The 25876-nt window shown below is 42.9% G+C and overlaps 1 protein-coding gene across 1 annotated transcript in view; it reads left to right on the top strand.

The window, feature by feature from the left end:
- GLT1D1 (glycosyltransferase 1 domain containing 1) overlaps positions 1-25876 on the top strand; it is a 115755-nt gene that overhangs the window by 5642 nt on the left and 84237 nt on the right. Inside the window, exons 2-3 of the mRNA XM_052654920.1 lie at positions 15334-15482; positions 21549-21654. Coding sequence (XP_052510880.1) covers positions 15334-15482; positions 21549-21654 — 255 coding nt within the window. The remainder of the gene's footprint in view (positions 1-15333; positions 15483-21548; positions 21655-25876) is intronic.

Genomic DNA, 25876 nt, shown 5'->3' with positions numbered 1-25876 from the left:
TCTCCCTAAGTTTGCCCAAGTTCATGCCCATTGCATTGGTAATACCAGCCAGCCATCTCATCCTCTGATGCCCTCTTCTCTTTCTGCCCTCAATCTTTTCAAGCATCAGGGACTTATAATGAGTCAGCTGTTCCCATCAGCTGACCAAAACACTGGAGTTTCAGCTTCAGCATCAGTCCCTCCAATGAGTATTTGGGGTTGATTTTCTTTAGGATTGGTTTGATCTCCTTGCTGTCCAAGGGACTCTCAGGAGTCTTCTCCAGCACCACAGTTTGAAGGCATCAATTCTTTGACACTCTGCCTTTTTTACGGTCCCGCTCTCACAACCATAAGTGACCACTGGGAAGAGTATAGCCTTGACTATACGGACGTTTGTCAGCAAAGTAATGTCTCTGCTTTTCAGCACACTGCCTAGGTTTGTCATAGCTTTCCTGCCAGGAAGCAAATGTCTTCTGACTTCATGGCTGCAGTCACCATCTGCAGTGATTTTAGAGCCCAAGAAGAGGAAATATGTCACTATGTCCACCTTTTCCCCTTCTATTTGTCATGAAGTAATGGGGCCGGATGCCATGATCTTAGTTTTTTTAATATTTAGTTTTAAGCCGGCCCTTTACTCTTGTCCTTCACTCTCATCAGGAGGCTCTTTAGTTCCTCTTCTCTTTCTGCCATTAAAGTGGTATCATCTGCATATCTGAGGTTGTTGATGTTTCTCCCGCTTCTCTTGATTTCAGCTTGTAACTCACCCAGCCCGGCATTTCTCATGATGTACTCAGCACATAGGTTAAACAAACAGGGTGACAGCCCTATCATACTTCTTTCTCAATCAGGTACCAATCAGTAGTCCCATACTGAGTTCTGACTGTTGCTTCTTGACCCTCATGTAGGTTTCTCAGGAGACAGGTAAGATGGTTTGGTATTCCCATCTCTTTAAGAGCTTTCCACAGTTTATTATGATTCACACAGTCAAAGGCTTTGGTGTATTCAATGAAACAGAGGTAGATATCTTTCTGGAATTCCTTTGCTTTCTCTATGATCCAGCAAATGTTGGCAATTTGATCTCTGGTTCCTCTTCAGATCCTCATATGACTAGCAGAAAACCTTCTGTAATATGAATGCTTAATGGTATTGAGCTCTGCCTTCACAAAACCTTATATGTTAATCTTTCCCCACTGCCTCTTTGGAGTAGTCTCTCAGAGCTATCTGAAGTGTTGCCTCTCGGGCTGCAGTCCTCATTTTGCCCCAAATAAAACTTAGCTCGCAACTCTCAAACTGTGCATCTTTTTAGTAGAAAAGAAAATGTAAGAAAAGAGATGGAGAAGAAGGAACTTCCCTGGCGATCCAGTGGTCAGGGCTCAGCACTTTCACTGCTGAGGGCCCTCGTTCAGTTCCTGGTTGGGGAATTAAGATCCCACAAGCTACCTATTTTGCCCCCCCCCCCCAAAAAAAGAAGGAGAAGAAGAACAAGAACAAGAGACGGAAAACAAGAAAAGGTGGTAAAAGATTGAGGCTTGCTGGGTCCACAGTTCTGGGACTTCCCTGGGGGTTCAGTAGTTTAGACTCTACACTTCTAATGCAGAGGGCATAGGTTCAATTTAATTTTTAATTTTTTGATGGGGCCAAAAAATTGAAAACAAAAACCCAGAATCACACGGCAGAGTAGGGAGTTCTAAAAGCTAGTGCTTGGACTAACTTTTGGAGTTAGGGCTCTGACACCAGCGTGAATGCAGTGTCCCTGTGTTGAGAGAGCCAGACTTTGTACAGGAGTGTGTGGCTGTGTGTTCTCTTTCCTCCATCTGAAACACAGTGTGAAGTGATTTTATTTGATGAGAAGTAGTTTAGATAACAGAAGCAAATAGAAGACTTTGTGGAAATGCACTGGAGGGGAAAAAAAAAAAGGAGGAAAGCAAATATCATCACATCTAGTACAGCCCTGACCCTACTGCCCAGGGACCCTCTGCTGGTATAGGTCTGAATTCTGCTGTAACCACCTGCTGGGGGTTTGGCTCTGCAGAAGAGCTCAGAGATATTGTTCTATGTACCCCTTGACATGGAACCAGGACCCTGTCCCAAGGCTGCGGTATTGTTTCTTGACTGCTCTTCCCTTTTCTCCGCAACCCCTCCCTTCCCTGATGAACAACTGTTTGAATCTGCTCTTTGGAACTCAGGGAAGGTCACCGAGGCTGTATGAAGCCTATTTCTTGTAAAGGTTTCCACACCCAGCAGCCCCGCAGGGTCCTGTCCAGTTTCAGAAACTGCAGGTGTACATTAAGTCAGTGGGAAGAGGCTCTTTCATCTTTTCCCCTGATAAAATCATTGTTGCTTATTGTTTTCATTCAGCAAATATTTATTATTGAGCATCTCCAGGGCCACAGCGCTGGGAAGGCTCTGGAACAGAGGAAAACAGGTGAGCCCTGCAGAAGCCAGCAGCTGCTCAGCCAAAGAATTTTTAGCACATCAGCTCAATGCTATGCCCTGTCATTTGAAAGAAGGTTTCAGCATTCTAGCACGAAAGTACAATCACACAGATTCTTTAATTACAATATGATCAATGCTAGGAAGACCTGCCAGGTGGTAAGACAGTGTTCCACCTGCCAATGCAGGAGACACAAGAGACGTGGGTTTGATCCCTGGATTGATCCCCTGGAATAGGAAGTGGCAACCTGATCTATTATTCTTGCCTGGAAAATTCCACAGGCAGAGGAGCCTGGCAGGCTACAGTCCGTGGGGTTACAAAGAGTTGGACGTGACTGAGTGCACACACACACACACACACACACACACACACACACACACAAGAGTGTGTTCAAAGGACAGACCTATTTCTAGAGGGTCTGGGAGGCTCCCCAGAGAAATAGCTTTTCCTTTCTCATGCAGTTTTTTTAATTGAGATATAATTCACATGCCATAAAATTCACCCTTTTAAAGCATCCAATTCAGTGGTTTTTAGTATATTCATAAAGTCACACAACCATCACCACTATCTCATTTCAGAACATTTTTAGCCATTTCAAAAGCACCCCAAACCCATTAGCTGTCATTCCCCCCTCCACCCCCCAGTGCACCTCCCCAAGCTCCAGGCAGCCAATAATCTTTCTGTCCCCATGGATTTGCCTCTTCTGGACATCTCATATAAATGAAATCATACTCTATATGGTCCTCTCTGAAGACTCTGCAGAATGCATCAGTACTTAATTCTTTTATAGCAGAATAATATATTCCATTTATGGACGTATCACATTTTGCTTGTCCATCCATCAGCTGAAGGACATTTGAGTTGTTTGTACTTACTGGCTACTGTGAATAGGGCTGCTGTGAATGTTTGCATATGAGAAAAAACTTTTATTTATTTATTTTTTATTATTTATTTACTTTGGCCACACTGCACAGCACGTGGAATCTTAGTTCCTCAACCAGGGATGGAACCCACGCCTCATGCATTGGAAGTATGGAACCTTAACCATTGGGTCACCAGAAAAATCCCAAGAGAAATAACTTTTTAAGCTAGAGCTTAAAACCTGTGGGTTAACTGGGTGAAGAGGGAGAAAGGTTGGGAACAGCATTTCTGGCCAAGGGACCCTCCTGTGGGGATGCCCTGAGACAGGAAGCAGCTTGTGGAGTTGAGAAGTGAAGGCATCTGAAGAGTTAGCAAGAGAGGGCAGCTGCCAGGTGAAGGTTCTGGATTGAATGCTAGTAAGATTTCGGAATGAGGGGCTGAGGTGGCTGACATAGGAATGAAGGGAGAGTACAGTCTTGAAAACGACTTGGGAGGACCTGGGATGATGTAGCAGAGGAGAGAGATGATGTAAGGGATGTGAAAATTTGAAATTTCCTGCCATATCAGTAGACAAGGACGTTACAGTCATTGGCGATTGCAGCTGCCACTGATGGTGAGCTGGTGAGCCCTGAGGAAACTCAGGAAGGAAAGAATACCTGCCATCTATTAATAGCAGACATCAGACTGCAGCCTGAGGAATCTCAGGATGTGAAAACCCAGGATACTGGCTCCAGATAGCTGAGGTGCATACCAAAGGAATGATTTCAGCAAGCCCAGACTCTTGCATCTTCCCAATACATAGAAAAGTCCTCAATTCCTTAACTTGAGATATCTGGTTTTCTTTTTGTTGTTGTTGCTGTAATTTTTTTTTAAACTTTTTATCTTGTATTGGGGTATAGCTGATTAACAAGCAATGTTGTGATAGTTTCAGGTGAATAGTGAAGGGACTTAGCCATACGTATCCATGTATCCATTCTCCCCTAAACTCCCTTCTCATCCAGGCTGCCACATAACATTGAGCAGGTTCCCTGTGCTATACAATAGGTCCTTGTTGACTATTCATTTACAATATAACAGTGTGTATAAGTCAATCTCAAACTTTGAAACTATGCTTTCCCTTCATCCATCCTCTTGGCAACCTGTAAGTTTTTTCTCCATGTCTGTGAGCAGGACTCTTGCTTTATCACTAAATTATCCTTTCTTATTTTATTTCTATTTTTGGGAGTTTGTTTTTCTTTTTAAAATTTTTCTTTATTGCTTTTTTGTTTTGAGCAATTGATGGTTGCTTCTATTGTTTCTATGTTTCCTCCCTTCCCTAATTAGTAACTGCTTGAGTCTGTTCTTTGGAACTCAGGGAAGGTCTAGGAAACTAAAGCCTTTTTCTACAAACAAGAAATAGGGGACAGGGAGGGGCTTTGTGACCCTCTGAGGTCAGAGAGTACTGTTGCTGTGGAAAGGATGAAGGGCCTTGGGGAAAGATCACCTCTGTGATTAGAGACCCTGATGGTTTATGAGAAGCTAGACAGGATTTTAGATCAAGAATAAGAAAGGCTCTAATCCGATGGTCTATAATAGTAGCAGAGATTTGCAGCCTCATGTCACTGAAAACCCAACCCTAATCGCCTGGACAAGGAAGGGGATTTAGCTGCTTATCCTATAAAAAGTCTGAAGGTAGGGCAGACTGCAGGCATGATATTGCTTTTAAGATGGTGTGGATGGGAGTCAGTTGCTCTCTGCGTCTTGGATCCACTTCTCATTCTTGTCAGGATTTCTTTGCTGTCACCTCCCAACTCTATATCTGTTCAGTTCAAGCCCAGCAAGAAACAGAACTCTCCCTGGTGGCTCAGATGGTAAAGCGTCTGTCTGCAATGCAGGAGACCAGGGTTCTGATCCCTGGGTTGGGAAGATCCCCTGGAGAAGGAACTGGCAGCGCACTCCAGTATTCTTGCCTGGAAAATCCCATAGACGGTGGAGCCTGGTAGGCTACCATCCATGGGATCTGCAAAGAGTTGGACACAACTGAGCGACTTCACTTTCCCTTTCAGCAAGAAACACAAGTCTGAGTCCCTGAAAGTGCAATCCCAAGTCTCAAAGTGCCTGCCCCAGGCTGGTTGTATGCATGGGTGGCGTGCTCTGATTGGATCCTGGAGTTGAGTGCTTCACACTGAAATGAGGGATGCGGATGTTCAAGGAAGAGGGGAAGTGGAAATGGATGTTATCAAAGTGTCGACAAAAAAGATGTGCAACGTGAGAGTTGCGAGCTAAGTTTTATTTAGGGTAAAATGAGGGCTGCAGCCTGGGAGATAGTACCTCTGATAGCTCTGAGAGACTGCTCCAAAGAGGCAAGGGGAAGAAGGAGGGTCAATAGGGGAGTTCAATGCAATTGAGCACTTTACACAAGGTTTTCTGCTAGTCACAAGAAGCTGATGTCACCACGAAGGGATTTAGTGCTTTCCTAGATATGAAGAGATACAAAGTTTGCGATCATGAAATCAGTTCCTGGAAATATCTAACTATCTAAAGACCTGCCCCACCAGATTCCCTGGAACACAGAGTGTCTCATTCCACCCTGGATTCCCTCAGCTGGTATTGAAGATCAGTAGCTGCAGCAGCACAGGGTTCAATCTTGCAGAAGCAGATGGCAAACGCCCTTGTTCTTGTTTGGTGGTGGTGGTGGTGGTTTAGTCGCTAAGTCGTGTCCGACTCTTGTGATCCCATAGACTGTAGCCTGTCAGGCTCCTCTGTCCATGGGATTATCCAGGCAAGAATACTGGAGTGGGTTGCCATTTCCTTCTTCAGAGGATCTTAACTGACCCAGGAATCGAACCTGGGTCTCCTGAATTGCAGGCAGATGATTTACCAACTGAGCTATGTAGAAATTGGCAAATGCTCTTGGCAAGTGCCAATTTGTAGTTGACAGAGGGTGACACATTTCAGAGTGAAAGCTTTACTGATACTTAAAGGAAAGAGGAAAAGCAGACCTTGGAACTTTTGAAGTTTTAGTTCAGTTCAGTTGAGTCACTCAGTTGTGTCTGACTCTTTCTGACCCCATGGACTGCAGCAAGCTAGGCTTCTCTGCCCATCACCACCCCCCAGAGCTTGCTCTAACTCATGTCCATTGAGTCAGTGATGCCATCCAACCATCTCATCTTCTGTCTTCTCTTCTCTTCCTGCCTTCAATCTTTTCCAGCATCAGGGTCTTTTCCAGTGACTCAGTTCTTCACATCAGATAGCCAAAGTATTAGAGTTTCAGCTTCCAGTGAATATTCAGGACTGATTTCCTTTAGGATTGACTGGTTTGATCTCCTTGTAGTCCAAGGGACTCTCAAGAGTCTTCTCCAGCACCACAGTTCAAAAGCATCAATTTTTGAAGGTTTGAGGGAAAAATAAATGTTGTAGGTATCTCTTGACTTCCTGCTTTTGCATTCTAATCCCCTATGATGCAAAGGACATCTTTTTTTTGGTGTTAATTCTAGAAGGTCTTGTAGGTCTTCATGGAACCGATCAACTTCAGCTTTTTCAGCATTCGTGGTTGGGGCATTGACTTGGATTACTGTATTGTTGAATGGTTTGTTTAGAAATGAACAGAGATTGTTCTGTCATTTTTGAGATTGCGCCCAAGTACTGCATTTTGGACTCTTGTTGACTGAGGGCTACTCCATTTCTTCTAAGGGATTCTTGCCCACAATAGTAGACATAATGATCATCTGAATTAAATTTGCCCATTTCTATCCATTTTAGTTCACTACTCCTTAAAACGTCGATGTTCACTCTTGCATCTCCTGCTTGATCATGTCCAGTTTACCTTGATTCATGGACCTGACATTCCAGGTTCCTAGCAGTATTGCTCTTTATAGCATCAGACTTTACTTTCATCACCAGCCACATCCACAACTGAGTGTCATTCCCACTTTGGCCCAACCACTTCACTCTTTTTAGAGCTATTCATGATTGCTCTCCACTCTTCCCCAGTAGCATATTGGACACCTTCCAAACTGGGGGGCTTATCTTCTGGTGTCATATCCTTTTGCCTTTTCATACTGTCCATGGGGTTCTCTGGGTAAGAATACTGGAGCGATTTGCCATTCCCTCATCCAGTGGACCACGTTTTGTCAGAACTCTTCACTGTGACCCATCTACCTTGGGTGGCCCTGCATGGCATAGCTCACAGCTTCATTATTATGCAACCCCTTTCTCCATGCCAAGGCAGTGACCCATGAAGGGGGTCTAGAGCTGAAGAGGATGTAATCCCATGTGTTTAGACATAAAGTGAGCCACGTGTGTCATTTAAAACATTCTAGTAGTCACTTTAAACAAAGTAGAAACAGATCAAATTAATTTTAATAATACAGCCTTATGAACTCAGTATATCCAAATATCATTTCAACATGTCGTCAATACAAAAAGTATGATTGAGCTGTATTTATTTATCTGGTTGCACCGGGTCTTCATTGTGGCATGCAAGATCCTTAGCTGTGGCATGCGAACTCTTAGTTGTAGCATGCGGGATCTAGTTCTGTGGCCAGGGATCGAACCCAGGCCCCCTGCAGTGGGAGTGCAGTCTTAGCCACTGGACCACCAGAAAAGTCCCTGTATGCATATTTTATACTCAGCACATCTTTTTTCAACTTGCCACATTTCCAGTGCTCAGTTGGCTTTATTATTAGACCAAGTAGGACTCACCCTGCAGATGGGACCTGTCTCTTCCATTTGGTGTAGGACTCTTCACTTCTTGTTGTCTCCCCTTCCCCTCAAGTTCATTTACTTTATCAGTCTGAGCTCAGCAGTCTTTTGGGTTCAGGAGACCTGATCTAGATGCTTTACCTGTTTTGTGACTGTATGTTTGCATTCTTTTAAAAAGAGTGACTTCCTAACAGTAATCTCTTGAGTACAAGAATCCACTAGAATCACATTAAAAAGTAGATTCACTTTACAGTTTGCAGAACTCACCAAAGGAGATAATATGCAAGGTAACACCATGTCCCACAAATGTGCTGTTATTATCTCACTGCATTTATGGAGAGGCAAGAGGGGCAGTGGTCTCTCCAGTTTATTTTTCTGAGCTAGGGCTCACGGGTTCATGTGGGCATTGCCTTGACAGGTCTTCTTCATCTTGCTGAGCTTCATCATGGTTTCAAGATGAGCATGGTTTCTCTTAACTTATCTGAACTTCCTTTCTTAAAAAAGTTTTTATTTACTTAATTATTTTTGGCTGCATTGGGTCTTTGTTGCTGCACATGGGCTTTCTCTAGTTGCAGTGAGCAGGGGCTACTCTTCATGGCGGTGCACGGGCTTCTCATTGTGGTGGCCTCTCTTGTTGCAGAGCTAGGGGTCTAGGGTGCAGGCTCAGTATTTGTGGCTTGTGGGCTCAGTAGTTGTGGCACACAGGTTTAGTTGTGCCGAGGCATGTGGGATCTTCCTGGACCAGGGATTGAACTCATGTCCCCTGCATTGGCAGGTAGACTGTCAACCACTGGATCACTTGGGAAGTCCCACATCTCAAAACTTCTTGAAATATTATCAGAGTGTGACATCTTACACGTCAGCACAGGTGACTTCACTCCACCAGTGACGTGACATTCTTTTCCCCCAGGTGAACCATAGTTGAGCCAGGTTGACATCATGAGACATTAATGTCAACACCAGGTTGACACTAGGTGCAATGTTCTATGAGAATCAATGGGCCCAGCCAGCTGCTCGCACTTAAAGGCCCACAAGGTGAGATGGCCTTAAGGAATATTAGATTCCTGTTTCCTATCTTAGGATCATGCAGGGGCTCATGGCTATGGAATGGGATGCAGTTTGTGTTACCTGCCCTGTATCAGTTTTTCTTGTTTTTTTTTTTTTTAATGGAGACATCGTAGTTTATCAAAATCCACATAGGATAAACACACAAATGATTAAGCTCTGTTTGTGCACTCAGTTAAACAGGATGGCTTTCAGCCAGGTGGAAGCAGGTAGAGTCCTACTGAATCTTTGAATCTTGAGTCAGGGATGTGCAAGGAGGTTCAGTCAATTTCTAGAACATGCTCAAAGTCTCTTAATTTGTTGGTGCTTTTGTTATCAAAAAAAGCCTTCGTTGAGCCAAATAAGCCAGAGTCCCTGGGACATAACAGGTGCTTGGGGAATTTATTAGTTGAATCAAGTTATCACTCATGACAAGTGAAAAGTGAAAGTCGCTCAGTCATATCTGACTCTTTGTGACCCCATGGACTATACAGTCTATGGAATTCTGCAGGCCAGAATACTGGAGTGGGTAGCTGTTTCCTTCTCCAGGGGATCTTCCCAACCCAGGGATCGAACCCAGGTCTCCCACACTACAGGTGGAGTCTTTACCAGCTGAGCCACCAGGGAAGCATAAGAATAATGGAGTGGCTAGCCTATCCCTTCTCCAGTGGATCTTCCTGACCTAGGAATTGAACCAGGGTCTCCTGCATTGCAGGCAGATTCTTTACCTGCTGGGCTACTGGGGAAGCCCAGTGATGCTGAAAGGTCAGCCTCTGTGCACGGGTGCCAAATCTGTTGCAGGAAGAGGGATCCCTTCCAGGGCCTGAGAGTGGGCGCTTGTCTAACATGTGACAATGAATTGTTGGAGGAAATACACGTGCTGACAAAGCAAGAGACTTTATTGGGAAGGGGACTTGGATGGAGAGCAGTAGGGTAAGAGAACCCAGGAGAACTGCTCTGCCACATGATTCGCAGTCTGAGTTTTGTGGTAATGAGGTTAGTTTCCAGGTTGTCTCTGGCCAATAATTCTGACTCAGCGTCCTTCCTGGTGGCAGTTGCATGGCTCAGCCAAGATAGATTCCAGTGAGGAGGATTCTGGGAGGTTGGTAGGACCTAGGTACTGGCGTCTCCTCTTTCCTTTTGACTTTTCCTGAATTCTTCTGGTTGATGCTAACTTGTTAGTTCTATATTCCTTTCGAGGACCTCCTGTTTAACACAACTCATGCACGTGGTTACTATGGTGCCTGGCCAGGGCAGATGGTTTCAGTCAGCGGTTCCCCTAACAAATCAAATCTCGGAGACAGAGTTTTGAGTGAAGTAGAAAAGAATAGCTTTATTGCTTTCCCAGGCAAAGGGGAGCCCTTGAAACTGTGTGTCCCAACCCTGAAGAATTTGGTGAGGATTTTTATAGCAGTGGTCCAAGGGTAGTGTTGCCGATAGGATTAGGGTGTGTGCATGGCCTGTACTCAGCTAATCTCAAACTTTGACCAGAAGCAAACAGTCGCTTCTTGGCTGTTCCTCTCTTGCCTCTTAACCCCTTCCTTCTCTGATTAGCAACTGTTTGTATCTGCCTTTTGGAACTCAGTGGAGATCATGGAGATGGAACAGAAAGGCCCCTGTACCCTGGAGCCCCACAAGGTCCTGCTTGGTTTCAGAAGGAACCAGGGCAAAGCAATTTAAAAGTGTTATTTCCTTAAGATCTTATGGAAAAGCCAGAAAGAACTTTTTGGCCAGCCTGATGCAAATCAGCAGGAAACAAGGCTCAAGTCTTGGTCCATAGAGAATTAAGATAAAAAAAAAAGACTATTTTTAAATATTTATGAGATCATAAAGCTAGTGTTGAAATGCCATTTGAAAATGTGTTTAATAGACAAAGAACAAGGCATTGTCTGTACCCCGTCACCCAATCTAATGTGCCCTGCCCTATAGATTCTGCATCAGCCAGAAATCTCTCAGGTATAAACTTCCTAAGTAGAATTCAAACTGTTTCCTTTCCATTTCCCAACACCTTTGTTTTTGGCTTCTCATTTTAGAGTTTTAAAGATGGAATAACAGTCATTTCGCAGTTATGCTCTGAAGTTCATTGTGTCCTTATTTTTGCATGATGTGTAGCCTGCAGGCTTCTTTCCTGGTTCTGCTTAATAGTTGCCATCATCATTTCCAAAGGAGTTGAGGGGGTTAGGGTGGTGGTGGTGGTCGGGGGTGGGGGTGAGGGGCAGTGACCATGGTCAATCAGCATTAACAACAGAAATGATAAGATAAAGATACTCAATACGTTGTAAGAGCAGAAGCCAACTCAAGTCTCCAGGCCTTAGTTTTTCTTTCTTGGCAAGGTGATAGCTGCAGCCTTATGCATTTAATTTACAACACAAACGAGAAAACAGAGAGAGAAAAAATTTATCCTTCGCGTAGTAGTATCAGTGATGATTCTCACCATATTTCCCAGAGTGGAGGCGGGCTTGAAGATTTGAATCTAACTTATCTTCTGAAGACCTGAGTTCTCCTGAAGCTCCCACTGTGTAAGGAAGTTGGTCATTTTATGATCATTTGGATTGAATGTTCTAGATCCTTGTTCTTCTATGTTTACTCTTATTATTTCATACAATATTGCCCCAAGTGCCACCCAGCTAACTCCTCTGATGTTCAGCTGAAGAATAACCATCTTTATTATCTCTGGAATTAGGGGGGAAATAGCTGTGTTAGGTTTGAACTTTGTACTCCAGTACCTTCCGGATGATTTAAGAACTTTTCAAGAGTAATTTTAAGTGTCCTTGATTGCCACCAATGTGCTGATTTTGTGTTTTTCTGTTTGTTCTTTTTCGATTTTGTTTTTGGAGTATAGTTGATTTACAGTGTTGTGTTCATTTCAGGTGTACAGCAAAGTGATTCAGTCATAGCTATATATTCTTTTTTCAGATTCTTTTCCCTTACAGATTATTACAAGATATTGAGTATAGAGTCCCCTATTCATTTCTGTAATAGGAGCTCTAAGTATGATGTGACTCGCTCATATGACTGCAGCCCAGAGGGATGGTGGTAGCGATAGGCTTGGAGCACAATGGAAATAGTGAGGGGACAGCTGCTTTAGGAGCAGAGGCTGTCAAATTTCACTGACAGGAGCTGGTGTTGGGGAATGTTGGGGCTATGTCAGGGGGCTCAGAAGGCATGATGCATTGGACATCCTCCAGATGGAAGGGCAGGACTGGAGCTAAGGATGGCAAGAGTGGGATGCGCTTGGCCTTGCAGGGGAAGTGGGATATGAAGGGTGCTCTGTGCTAGGCTAGGGCGCTTGGACTTGATCCCAGAGACACATCCAGCCATCACTGCTTGCTTTATCCAGTAAGCAAGACAGGTGTATGCCCCATTCTTGCAGAGTTGACAATTGAGCTGGCTAGTCTTATAGCCATTTGAGGGTTTTAATCAAGGGAGAGGCCAAGTTGGATTGGCTGTACATTCACATGCTCACACACACACACCTCAAGCAATTACAATAGGTTCCACTTATGAACATTGCAGATTTTTAAAAATGCAGAATGTGCGTTCACATGTCTAACCATAAAAGTCAGTCCTGTGTCCTTGCCACATGTCATACATTTTCACACGTGTGCATTGTCTACAAGTTGGTTATGCTTCTGTGTACTTTACTGTGCAGTACTGTATAGAGGCTGGGGAAGGAAATGGCAACCCACCCCAGTATTCTTGCCTGGAGAATCCCATGGATGGTGGGCTACAGTCCGCGGGGTCGCAAAGAGTCGGACATGACTGAGCGACTTCACTTCACTTCACTTCTTCACTGTACAGAGGACAGTGGTGCAGTATCTTTATATCAAGCCCAGGATATCTGGAAGCAAGTGCAAAAGCAGCAGTCATATAACTGTTACTGCTGTACTTTTAAAGGTTCTGTACTGTAGGGTTAAAAGCGTTTTCTTTATTTTTTTGCATTTGTTTCCTTTTTATGTATTATTTGTGTGAAAAGTATTATAAACCTATTACAGTACAGTAATATATAGCTGATAGTATTAGCTGGGTACTCAGGCTAACTTTGTTGGACTTACCAATAAACTGGACTTAGGAACGTGCTCTCAGAATGGAACTCATATGTGTGTTAGGGACTTACTATATTAAAAATCATATATGCACCTGGTCAAAGTATCTAGCCATGCAAAAAAGCTCTGGTCCCTGGTTCTCTTTAGATAAAATCATTGTTACCTATTTCTTCTAAATCTTTCTACAGATATTCTATGCACACATGCTATATATACACAGGGTTTTTCACTTTGCTGTCTTTTCATTAACAGTGTGTATTGAGTTCATTCTAAATAACGTCACAGTGATCTGCGTTTTTGTCATAGAATCAGGGCTTGATGGCCTCATATGCACTATAGGATAACTGGTCCCCTCCTGTTGCACACTGAGGATGGCTTAAGTTTTTTTGCTACCTCAGTGCTTACTCTTGGATGCATGTGTTGCACTCATACCCTAGTGTGCTTTTAGAATCAATTCTGAGAAGGAAAGTTATTTGATCACAGAGTTTGTGCATTTTAAATCTACTAGTGGTTGCTACTTTGCCCACAGAAGAGCTTCTTCCTGTTTCCCCAGTATCAGTTCAGTTCAGTTCAGTCTCTCAGTCATGTCCGACTCTTTGGGACCCCCTGAATCGCAGCACGCCAGGCCTCCCTGTCCATCACCAACTCCCAGAGTTCACTCAGACTCACGTCCATCAAGTCAGTGATGCCATCCAGCCATCTCATCCTCGGTCGTCCCCTTCTCCTCCTGCCCCCAATCCCTCCCACCATCAGAATCTTTTCCAATGAGTCAACTCTTCACATGAGGTGGCCAAAGTACTGCAGGTTCAGCTTCAGCATCATTCCTTCCAAAGAAATCCCAGGGCTGATCTCCTTCAGAATAGACTGGTTGGATCTCCTTGCAGTCCAAGGGACTCTCAAGAGTCTTCTCCAACACCACAGTTCAAAAGCATCAATTCTTCAGCGCTCAGCTTTCTTCACAGTCCAACTCTCACATCCCTACATGACCACTGGAAAAACCATAGCCTTGACTAGATGGACCTTAGTCGGCAAAGTAATGTCTCTGCTTTTGAATATGCTGTCTAGGTTGGTCATAACTTTCCTTCCAAGGAGTAAGCATCTTTTAATTTCATGGCTGCAATCACTATCTGCAGTGATTTTGGAGCCCAGAAAAATAAAGTCTGACACTGTTTCCACTTTCCCCATCTATTTTCCATTAAGTGATGGGACCAGATGCCATGATCTTCATTTTCTGAATGTTGAGCTTTAAGCCAACTTTTTCACTCTCCACTTTCACTTTCATCAAGAGGCCTTTTAGTTCCTCTTCACTTTCTGCCATAAGGGTGGTGTCATCTGCATATCTGAAGTTATTGATATTTCTCCCGGCAATCTTGATTCCAGCTTGTGCTTCATCCAGCCCAGCATTTCTCATGATGTACTCTGCATATCAGTTAAATAAGCAGGGTAACAATATACAGCCTTGACGTATTCCTTTTCCTATTTGGAACCAGTCTGTTGTTCCATGTCCAGTTCTAACTGTTGCTTCCTGACCTGCATATAGGTTTCTCAGGAGGCAGGTCAGGTGCTCTGGTATTTCCATCTCTTTCAGAGTTTTCCACAGTTTATTGTGATCCACACAGTCAAAGGCTTTGGCATAGTCAATAAAGCAGAAATAGATGTTTTTCCCCAGTATAGTAGTGTTTGTTTCTTGAAGCCTATGGCAGACTTTCCAAATAGTGTACATTGAAAAGGTGATCACATTAAAAAGTTGATCACCATTTCGTGTATGGAAAAGCCCAATTGTATTATGAGGGATATGGACTGTAATTTTATACTGATCTCTATTTGGGTTTACTGAACTTCCCTGGTGGCACAGATGATAAAGAATCTGCCTGCAATGCAGGGGACCTGGGTTTGATCCCTGGGTTGGGAAGATCCCCTGGAGAATGGAATGGCAACCCACTCTAGTATTCTTGCCTGGAGAATCCATGGACAGAGGAGCCTGGTGGGCTACAGTCCATGGGGTCACAAAGAGTCAGACACGACTGAAGCGACTAACATTTACTCTTTCTTTCCTGCTACCCTTGGTCCCAGCCCTGGTCCCAGTCCCAGTTCTGGTATTTGAGGCTGATGGATGCATGTCTTTTAGGTGGATTGCTTCTAGAGGACAATTCAGAAGATATGTATCACTAACTTTTGGTTTAATGAATCTTTTGATTGATTTAAAGTTTTGACCACAGCAGCAACCTGTTCCATTTTAATTTTTTGTTTTCCTATCTTTTCTCTCTGTTTATTTTTTTGATAAAGGGACCATCTAGAAGCTGCAGGTCATGTGTGCATTCTGAAAGATGCCTTTGACTTTGAAAGTCCATCTGAAATCTCAAGCTTCATCAAGGCAGAGAACTTGGAGGCAGCTGTGGCTCTGCATTTGTACAGAGGAGGCAGACTTTTGCAAGGTAAGCCCTTCTCTTTAGGGTGAAACGCTAGGGGCCACGGAAACCACCAGTGCCTATAACGTCAGCTTGAAACATAGATGAAACAGTTTATCCCATTTATCCGGCTCCGAAATGGAAGGAACACAATCATCTTTTCGGTTTGTTCTTAACAGAGTGATTTTCTAAAATGATGTAACTACGCCAGTTGAGATTGGATGTATACTGAAGCTGTTTTTACTGCATTAAGAGTCTTATCGTGAATGTTTTTGATGTGTTTTTCTTCACTCAAAATCTAATGTTCAAAAGTTAAAAATGGGACTCTTTCACAAAATGTAGAAGTGAGCACATAGAGAGTTTATTCAATTGATTTATTAATGAGGGAACTACTAAGGTGCTAAAGCCAGTTTAAAGAGCATTTGGGGAACTGAGACTTGAGTAGGTAATTTAGTAAAGAATATTAGGATAAGGACTTCCCTGGTGGTCCAGTCGTTAATGCAGGGGACATAGGTTCAATCCCTGGTATGGGAAGATCCCACACACCTCGGGGCAACTAAGCCTGTGTTTCATAACTACTGTGCTCGCATGCTGCAATTACTGAAGCCCGTGCACCCTGGAGCCCATGCCTCACGGCAGGAGAATGACTGCTGTGAGAAGTCTGTGCACCCCAACAAAGAGTAGGCCCCCGCTTGCGGCAGCTAGAGAAAAGGCTGCACTTAGCAAGGAAGACCCAGTGAAGCCAAAAATAAATAAATAATAAAATTCTTAAAAAAGGATATTAGGATGGGGTTGGCTGTAGAACTGGTTAATGTCTAGCAGGGCAATCAACTGTAAGCTCGCTGTCTGTACAGCAGCTTCCCACTAGCTTTGTGTTCTATAAGTGTGTGTATATCATTGCTACTCTCCCAGTTAGTCCAACACCTGCCCCCCACCCTGGCGTTACCCACCCCATGTCCGCATGTCTGGTCTCTATGTCTGCATCTCTATTCCTGCCCTGAAAATAGGTTCATCTGTACCATTTTTCCAGATTCCACATATGTAAATTGATACAGCCACTGTGGAGAATACTATGGAGGCTCCTAAAAACTAAAAATAGAGCTATTATATGACCCAGCGATCCCATTACTGGGCATATACTCCGAGAAAACCATAATTCAAAAGGCCACATTCCCCAGTGTTCACGGAAGCTCTGTTTACGATAGCCCCGACAGGGGAACGACCTAACGGCCGGCGACAGATGAAGAATAAAGACGTGGCACGATGTACAGTGGAGTGTTACTCAGTCGTGAAAAGGGATGAAACTGAGTCATTTGTAGTGATGAGGATGGACCTAGAGTCTGTCATACAAAGTGAAGTAAGTCAGAAAGAGAAAAACAAATATTGCGTATTAACACATACATGTGGAATCTAGAAAAAAAAAATCCTGATATTTTTCTTGAGTGCTTGTTAACTTACAGTGGTCTCCCAAAGTTCCGCTGGTGTCCCTCTCTATCTATAATTCCCTACTGGGAACTCTACAACTACCTATATAACTATCTTAGTCCATTCCTAATTACAACTTCACAGAGTAAGAACTTTCAATTAATAGTAAATATTGAAGTCACACAACAGTCTTAGAAAACTAATCCACAGGGAACCTTTAAACACTGCTTTCTTGCACCTTGAAAGGATGTGCATGCAATCATTCTCTTGGCTTTATCTACAATTTTTGGATAGTTCTTCTTTTCCCTTCCAAGGTTGGCTTGACTTCACCGAGAGCCCAGTGGCTACTGAGTGGAGGCAAGACAGATAATTTTGTTGTTGAGCCACAAGTGGCTTTTTCCAAACATGAATTAAATGACATGGCAGCGGCAGCTTTTCAGGAGATAGTATGTCACTTGAGGCCCCACATTATCTGTAGTAATCATCATACAGGGGTAACACTTCACTCAGCAAAATGTATCAACCTCTGAAATTTTCAGACATTTCATTGCTAAAGGTGAATTCCTGTTTCCCTGCACTAACAGTTCAGTTCAGTTCAGTCGCTCAGTCGCTCCGACTCTTTGCGACCCCATGAACTGCAGCACTCCAGGCCTCCCTGTCCATCACCAGCTCCCAGAGTTCACTCAGACTCATGTCCATCGAGTCGGTGATGCCATCCAGCCATCTCATTCTCTGTCATCCCCTTCTCCTCCTGCCCCCAATCCCTCCCAGCATCTGCCTTATTAATCTTCTAGCTCTGTCTCCTGCTCCTGCACCATAGGAAGTAGGACCCTCTTTTCCCATATAGGTATCACTCAATGGTGCAGCGGTAAAGAATCTGCCTGCCAAAGCGGGAGATGCAGGAGACAAAGGTTCAATCCCTGATCTGGGAAGATCTCCTGGAGAAGGAAATGGCAACCCACTCCAATATTCTTGCCTGGGAAATCCCATGAACAGCGGAGCCTGGCAGGCTACAGTCCGTGGGGTTGCAAAGAGTCAAAACATGACCGAGCGTGCACACATACATGTGGTATATTTATGCACATAACTTAGTGATCTTTCCAAATCAGTGCTTCTGCTGACCATTTGTCACTCCCAATCGTCTGCTGAGAAAAAAAATCTCATGGTTTCCTGAACCTGGCTTCTTAAAGCCACCTGATGTCCTTGCTAGAATCAAGCCTAAAGCCTATTTTAAACAAGAAACAAAGGGAAAGATTTGTCAAAACCATGATTTCTCCTTCCTGTGTAATGTATTCACAGATTCTGGGAATTATGGATGGACATCTTTCACAGCCATTATTTTAACTGCCACAGACCTTTCTCTGGTCCCCAACGGTTCATGTCCATCCCATGTGCTAAAATCTGAACATCCCCCAAAGTCTGAGCCCCTGGCAGAAGGTAAATCATCTCTATATGGTGTGCTTTTCCATGTCTGGCTGTATGTATTTTTGGAAAAGGTCACACCTGTCAATAGTAAGAAAGGCAAGCAATATAAAATGTTATAGAGATAAAAAGTAAGTTTTTTTATCATCCCACATTTGTGATCTTCTGGGTTCCTGTTTTTTTTGGCCTGCCACACCAAGCAGTTTGTGGGATATTAGCTCCCTGACCAGGGATCGGACCCGTGCCCCTGGCAGTGAAAGCATGAGTCCTAATCACTGGACCATCAGGGAAGTACCCTGGGTTCTTTCCATAGAGGCAATGGCAGCTAGGTTTTTAGGCTTATCTTTTCACAGATATTCTTTGTACAGAGAAATGTATGTTGATCATTTTACTACACACATTGTGTTCCTCAAAATGCTCTTGATTTTTTTTTTAACTTAAATTCCTTTTTAAAGTTTTCATTTGAATTTTTTACTTACTGCCTTTCTGTACCTCCTGTGTGTTGTCAGAGTGCTTAGTATCTAAAGGCTGTGAAGTGAGAGGCACTTCACCAGAAAGAAAAAAGATAAAATCTGCTCCTTTTCATGACAAAAGACTTCTAAGGTAAATACTAGGAAAGATCACTACCTTTTTGCTGCAATGTTGAATCTCTGTAGTGATGGTTTGTTTGAGAAACCCCAGTATGAACTCAAATTAGATCTGGTCTGTTTAGTGGTTTGCTTTTGCTCTTTTGAAATTTTTATTGACCTTTGGAAGTCCTTCTGGGAAGCCCTATTTGATGAACACATTGTTTAACTTGATCTGTGCATGCTCCATCGGAGAAGGCGATGGCACCCCACTCCAGTACTCTTGCCTGGAAAGTCCCATGAACAGAGGAGCCTGGTGGGCTGCAGTCCTTGGGGTTGCGAAGAGTTGGACATGACTGAGCGTTCACTTTCACTTTTCACTTTCATGCGTTGGAGAAGGAAATGGCAACCCACTCCAGTGTTCTTGCCTGGAGAATCCCAGGGACTGGGGACCCTGGTGGGCTGCCGTCTCTGGGGTCACACAGAGTCGGACACGACTGAAGCGACTTAGCAGCAGCAGTGCACGCTGCGTGCCTTTGGAGATTACCAGGGTAGGAAATGTGCCATCAGGTTTGGGCTCATCTTTCAGAATAAATATGCTCCCGGCAGGGGGAGGGAGTGGAATCTTTTTGCACTTGACACTCGCAGCATCTCGGACATTTTTGGTTCCCATACAGCTGTGCCCTCCGTGATTTATCATACTGCATGATCCTGGAAGATACAGCCTATGTCTCTTTCCTTTCCTTCCTGGTTCCTCGCCATCATGGTGGCCGATACTATGAACAGCAGGTCTACATTTGAAGCCGTCTTTTTCCGTCATAAACACCAGCAGTTCCAGATGAGCCCATTTCCCAGGGACGATACGCTTGGCTTTATTTATTTATCTTAAGTTTTTAATTGGAGGATAATTGGTTTACAGTGTTGTGTTAGTTTCCGTGGTACAACAATGTGAGTCAGCTGTCTAATATGTGTATAGAGATTCCCTCTCCGCGTTGAGCCTCACTCCCACCTCCCCCATCCCACCCCTCTAGGTCATCACAGAGCAGCAAGCTGAGCTCCCTGCGATCTGCAGCGGGCTCCCACTAGCTGTCTGTTTCACAGCTGGCAGTGTACATATGTCAGCGCTTCTCTCTCAGTTCACCCCACCCTCCCCTTCCTGGCTATGTCCACGTGCTCATTCTCTACGTCTGTGTCTCTGTTCTTGCCTTGCAAATAGCATCATCAGCACCACATTTCTAGCTTCCAAACATTTGAGTTAATATTGCTGTTGTTTAGTCACTAAGTCATGTCTGACTCTTTCGTGACCCTCATGGATTGTAGCCCATCAAACTGCTCTGTCCATGGGATTTCCCAGGCAATAATACTGGAATGGATTACCATTTCTTCCTCCAGGGATCCTTTCCAAAACAGGGATCAAACCTGCATCTCCTGCATTAGCAGGCACATACTTTACTACTGAGGCACCAGGGAAACCTCATGCATTGACACACAATATTTGTTTCTCTTTTTCTGACTGACTTTACTCTGTATGACAGACTCTGAGTTCATTCACATCACTACAATTGACTCAATTTCATTACTTTTTGTGGCTAATATTCCATTATATATTTGTATGTATATATATACATATATACATTACAACTTTTAAAAATTAATCAATTAATTGTAATTGGAGGCTAATTACTTTACATTATTGTGGTGGGTTTTGCCATACACTGACATGAATCAGCCACGGGTGTACATGTGTCCCCCCATCCTGAACCCCCCTCTCACCTCCCTCCCCATCCCATCCCTCTGGGTTGTCCCAGTGCACCAGCTCTGACTGCCCTGTGTCAAACATTGAACTTGGACTGGCCATCTGTTTCACATACAGTAATATACATGTTTCAATGCTATTCTCTGTAATCATCCCACCCTCGCCTTCTCCCACAGAGTCCAAAAGTCTGTTCTTTACATCTGTCTCTTTTGTTTTCTTGCACATAAGGTCATCGTTACCATCTTTCTAAATTCCATATATATATGTGTTAATATACTATATTGGTGTTTTTCTTTCTCACTCTTACTTCACTTTGTATAATAAGCTCCAGTTTCATCCACCTCATTAGAACAGACTCAACTGCGTTCTTTTTAACAGCTGAGTAATATTCCACTGTGTCTCTGTGCCACAACTTTCCATCTGCTGATGGACATCTAGGTTGCTTCCACGTCCTAGCTATCGTAAACAGTGCTGTGATGAACATCGGGGTACATGTGTCTCTTTCAATTCTGGTTTCCTCAGTGATATCACAACTTCTTTATCAACTCATCTATCCGTGGATACGTAGGTTCCTTTCATGTCCTAAGTATTGTAAATAGTGCTGCAGTGAACATTGGGGTACATGTGTCTTTTTGAATTATGATTATACTCGACTTTGATAGATAGAGGCTAACAACAGTTTTCACATGTTAAAATTTAAAGTGTATTGATTTAAAATGGCCTTGCCTCACATGAGTAACCCCATGTCATGATCACAATGGTGATACCTCTTCTATTCAGGGGAGTTAGATGTAATTGAACAAACAGCATGACATAGTCCATATGTTTTGGGAACTTTGGTTTTTTTTATCAATGCTTGGGGATAATTAGTGAGAGGGTGTTTTAAAGGTAAACTGTGCTTTGTTAAGTATCCTAATTTTGCAGGTAATGGAATTCCTTTTGGAATCATCTTTGGTGGAACTGATTTAAATGAAGATGTTAACCAGGGAGATAAAAACAAAGTGATGGGAAAAGTCCTTGAAGAAGCCAGGTAATACTTAAGGGAATTTCACAGGAGTTAAGCGTTTAACCTTTTTGGACAAAATTCATTAATACAAAACGATGGAGTAAACCAGTAGTTTGGGAGTTTTTATGTCTTACTCTAAAAAGACAATTTCTTTCTTTCATTTTTTAATTCAGTCTGCACATGTTTATTTTACCAGGAATAGTCACTGTAAACAAGTTACTGGTCTTGAGCAATTCTTTGACTTCAGTTAATATTGGATGAATGTTCTTAGAATGTTTGTTGTGGTGGAAGAGATAGAATTATTGCTAAGAGTGAGTAAGGGTAAACTCAAGCTTTATTAGCACACAATTTAGGGTCAACTTTGCATCGGGTTTGCCCAAGTAGAATGTTTTCATTTTTCCAGTTTTATTGAGATATAATTGACATGCAGAACTGTATCCGTTTAAGGTGGTGGTGTCTTGCTAAGTCCTGTCTGACTCTTGTGACCCCATGGACCTTAACCTGCCAGGCTCTTCTGTCCATGGGATTTCCCAGGCAAGAATACTAGAGTGGGTTGTCATTTTCTTCTCCCAAGGATCTTCCCAACCCAGGAACTGAACCCAATTTTCCTGTATTGCAGGCCACTTCTTTACTGACTGAGCCATCAGGGGTGAATGGCATAATGATTTGACTTGAAATGATTATCACAGCAAATTTAGTGAACACCCATCATCTCCTATAGCTACAAATTTAATTAACTAGAAAAGAGATTTTTTTTTTCCCTTGTGGTGAGAATTACTTAAATGCTTAAGATTTACTCTCTTAGTTCCCCAACCAGGGATAGAACCATTGCCCCTTGCAGTGGGGAGCATGGTGTCCTAACCACTGGACCACCAGGGAAGTTCCTGAAGCTTTGTGCCCTTTGACTAATACCTTCCTGTTTCTCCCTCCCCTACCTTCTTTCATCTTACTCATGCTTCCATGAGTTTGCCTGCTTTAGATTCCACATATTGGTGGAGTCACCCACCCACCGCCCCCTCCCCACCCACCGCCCCCTCCCCACCCACCATTTGTCCTTCAGTGTCTGGCTTGTTTCTCTGAGCATAAGTATGCCCCAGGTTCATCCATGTTGTTGCAGATGACCGGTTGTCCTCCTTTTTAGAGGCTGAATAGTATTCTAGTGTATGTGCATACCACATTTTCTTTTATTTTTTTAAAAAATTTATTTATTTAATTTTGGCTGCTCTGAGTCTTCAGAGCACACAGCCTCTCTTGCACACAGCCTTCCTCTAGCTGGGGCAAGTGGAAGCTACTTTCTGTTGCAGTGTGTGGACTCAGTGGTTGGAGCGCATGGGCTTCATTGCTTTGTGGCATGTGGGGTCTTGCCCCACCAGGGATCCAACCCCTGTCCCCTGCATTGGCAGGTGGATTCTTAACCACAAGACCACGAGGGAAGTCCCATGCCACATTTTATGTAGCCATTTGTCTGTTGATGTGTATTTAGGTTGTTTCCATGTCCCCAGTATGTGGGCAGCCTTGGTTTTTTTGTGGCTCATCTGTCACCCTTCCATGACTGAGGAACTGTGGTCAGGGAATCCTGGCCTCTTCAAGTCTGTATAATTGTCCCATTTCTGATCCATACCAAGGACAGAACTCCAGGTTCTATTGTACAGCCTAGTTCAATTCAATTCATTTGCTCAGTTGTGTCAGACTCTTTGCAACCCCATGGACTGCAACACATCAGGCTTCCCTGTCCATCACCAATTCCCAGAGTTTACTCAAACTCATGTCCATTGAGTCGGTGATGCCATCCAGCCAGCTCATCCTCTGTTTTCCCCTTCTCCTTCCACCTTCAATCTTTCCCAGCATCAGTGTCTTTTCCAATGTGTCAGTTCTTCGCATCAGGTGGCCAAAGTCTTGGAGTTTCAGCTTGAGCATCAGTCCTTCCAATGAATATTCAGGACTGATTTCCTTTAGGATGGACTGGTTGGATCTCCTTGCTGTCCAAGGGACTCTCAAGGGTCTTTTCCAACACCACAGTTCAAAAGCAACAATTCCGTGGTGCTCAGCTTTCTTTATAGTCCAACTCTCATATCCAGACACGACTACTGGAAAAACCATAGCCTTGAGTAGACAGACCTTTGTTGGCAAAGTAATGTCTCTGCTTTTTAACATGCTGTCTAGGTTGGTCATAACTTTTCTTCCAAGAAGTAAGCGTCTTTTAATTTCATGGCTGCAGTCACCATCTGCAGTGATTTTGGAGCCCCCAAAAATAAAGTCTGACACTGTTTCCACTGTTTCCCCATCTATTTCCCATGAAGTGATGGGACCAGATGCCATGATCTTCGTTTTCTGAATGTTGAGTTTTAAGCCAACTTCTTCACTTTCCTCTTTCACTTTCATCAAGAGGCTTTTGAATTCCTCTTCACTTTCTGCCATAGGATAGTGTCATCTGCATATCTGAGGTTATTGATATTTCTCCTGGCAATCTTGATCCCAGCTTGTGCTTCATCCAGCCCAGCATTTCTCTTGATGTACTTTGCATAGAAGTTAAATAATCAGGGTAACAATATACAGCCTTGACGCACTCCTTTCCTGATTTGGAACCAGTTTGTTGTTCCATGTCCAGTTCTAACTGTTGCTTCTTGACCTGCATACAGATTTCTCAGGAGGCAGGTCAGGCTGTCTGATATTCCCCTCTCTTTAAGAGTTTTCCACAGTTTCTTGTGATCCACACAGTCAAAGGCTTTGGCATAGTCAACAAAGCAGAAATAGATGTTTTTCTGGAACTCTCTTGCTTTTTTCGATGATCCAGTGGATGTTGGCAGTTTGATCTCTGGTTCCTCTGCCTTTTCTAAAACGAGCTTGAACATCTGGAAGTTCACGGTTCATGTACTGTTGAAACCTGGCACTCCCAGTGTTTTTTGGTTAAGATAGGTGTCAGTCTTGCTTCTTAAAACTAGGGTCACAGTTGGATGTAGTTGCATTGCAGGACCTTGCTTCTTCCTGAAGACTTCCTGGAAACAAATGTGGCAATACAACCTTTTTAACATAAGGAGTACCTTCTGTGTATGTGTTTGTGTTTTACAATAAATATAGGCATGAAAACAGTGCCAGCTCACCTTGAAAGACGATGTATCATTGTAGGTTTTCTTCTTGTTGTTGTTCTTACACCCAAAAAATTTAATGTCTTTAGATTCCTTCAGTCTGTAATGCATTGCCTTTTAGAAGGAAAATCATTCTTCTTGGATAAACAGTATGGAATGAATCATCTTATGATATTATCATTAGTATTATTCATTGTGTTATTATTAAAACACACATTGATTTTTGTTTGGGGCTATTGATTGAAGTTAGTGGGCAGGGAAGTTGCATGAATCATAGATTTTTTTTGGTCTGACACGATACAGCACTGTTTTCTACAAACAAAGTATTGAACTTGTCTAGCTTTATGACAGGTGTTTCATTTGAATACTTATATTTTTCCTGTAAGGTATACTTTTCAACTTTAAAATTTTATTTATTGATTGGCCTCACCATGCAACAAGCAAGATCTTAATTGCTAGACCAGGTATCAAACCTGTACCCTCTGCAGTGGAAGCTCAGAGTCCTAACCACAGGACCACCAGGAAATTCCCTCAACTTTTTTTTAATATTTAAAACTTCTTTTTTCCTGTATGGTATAGTATGTGAACTTATTTTAGCACTTACTTTTTTGGCTTCTGAACACTGTAGTAAGTATCTGGTAGTTATAAATACCAAAATTAAATAAGGAGTATTTGAAATTTGTGAAAATTGCTTAGTGAAGGCTCATCCAGTTGCCTATTAGAAAAACTTAACCTTGCCAAGCAAGTGACCAGTAGTTTGTATGGAATAAATTGCCTCAAAAATATTTCCACGATTATGAAATCTATAGCATATTAGTAGGTTAAACCACATGAAATTACTCTTTTGTAGCTCAAAAATGGTTGAATGGCAGTAATTTCATATGGCTTTTGAGCTACTTAGTGTTACTGAAGATGTTTTTGACAAACAGAATTCTTTGTCAATGTAAATATGTTTTGAAATGGCAGTATTCAAGCTGAAGTACAAAAGTGGTAGTTTTTATATTTTTCCTTTGTGTTTCTGTTTATGGTTTCCTCAGATAGTATTTCTTTTATTTTTATTTTTTATAGTTGATTTCCAATGTTGTGCTAATTTCTGCTGTAAAGCAAAGTGATTCAGTTATACACATATATATTCTTTTTAAATATTCTTTTCTGTTATA

Source organism: Budorcas taxicolor, chromosome 17 (assembly GCF_023091745.1).
Source record: "Budorcas taxicolor isolate Tak-1 chromosome 17, Takin1.1, whole genome shotgun sequence".
Classification (NCBI taxonomy): Eukaryota; Metazoa; Chordata; class Mammalia; order Artiodactyla; family Bovidae; genus Budorcas; species Budorcas taxicolor.
The sequence above is the reverse complement of the archived record's forward strand: the minus strand, read 5'-3'. Positions and strand labels throughout refer to the sequence as shown.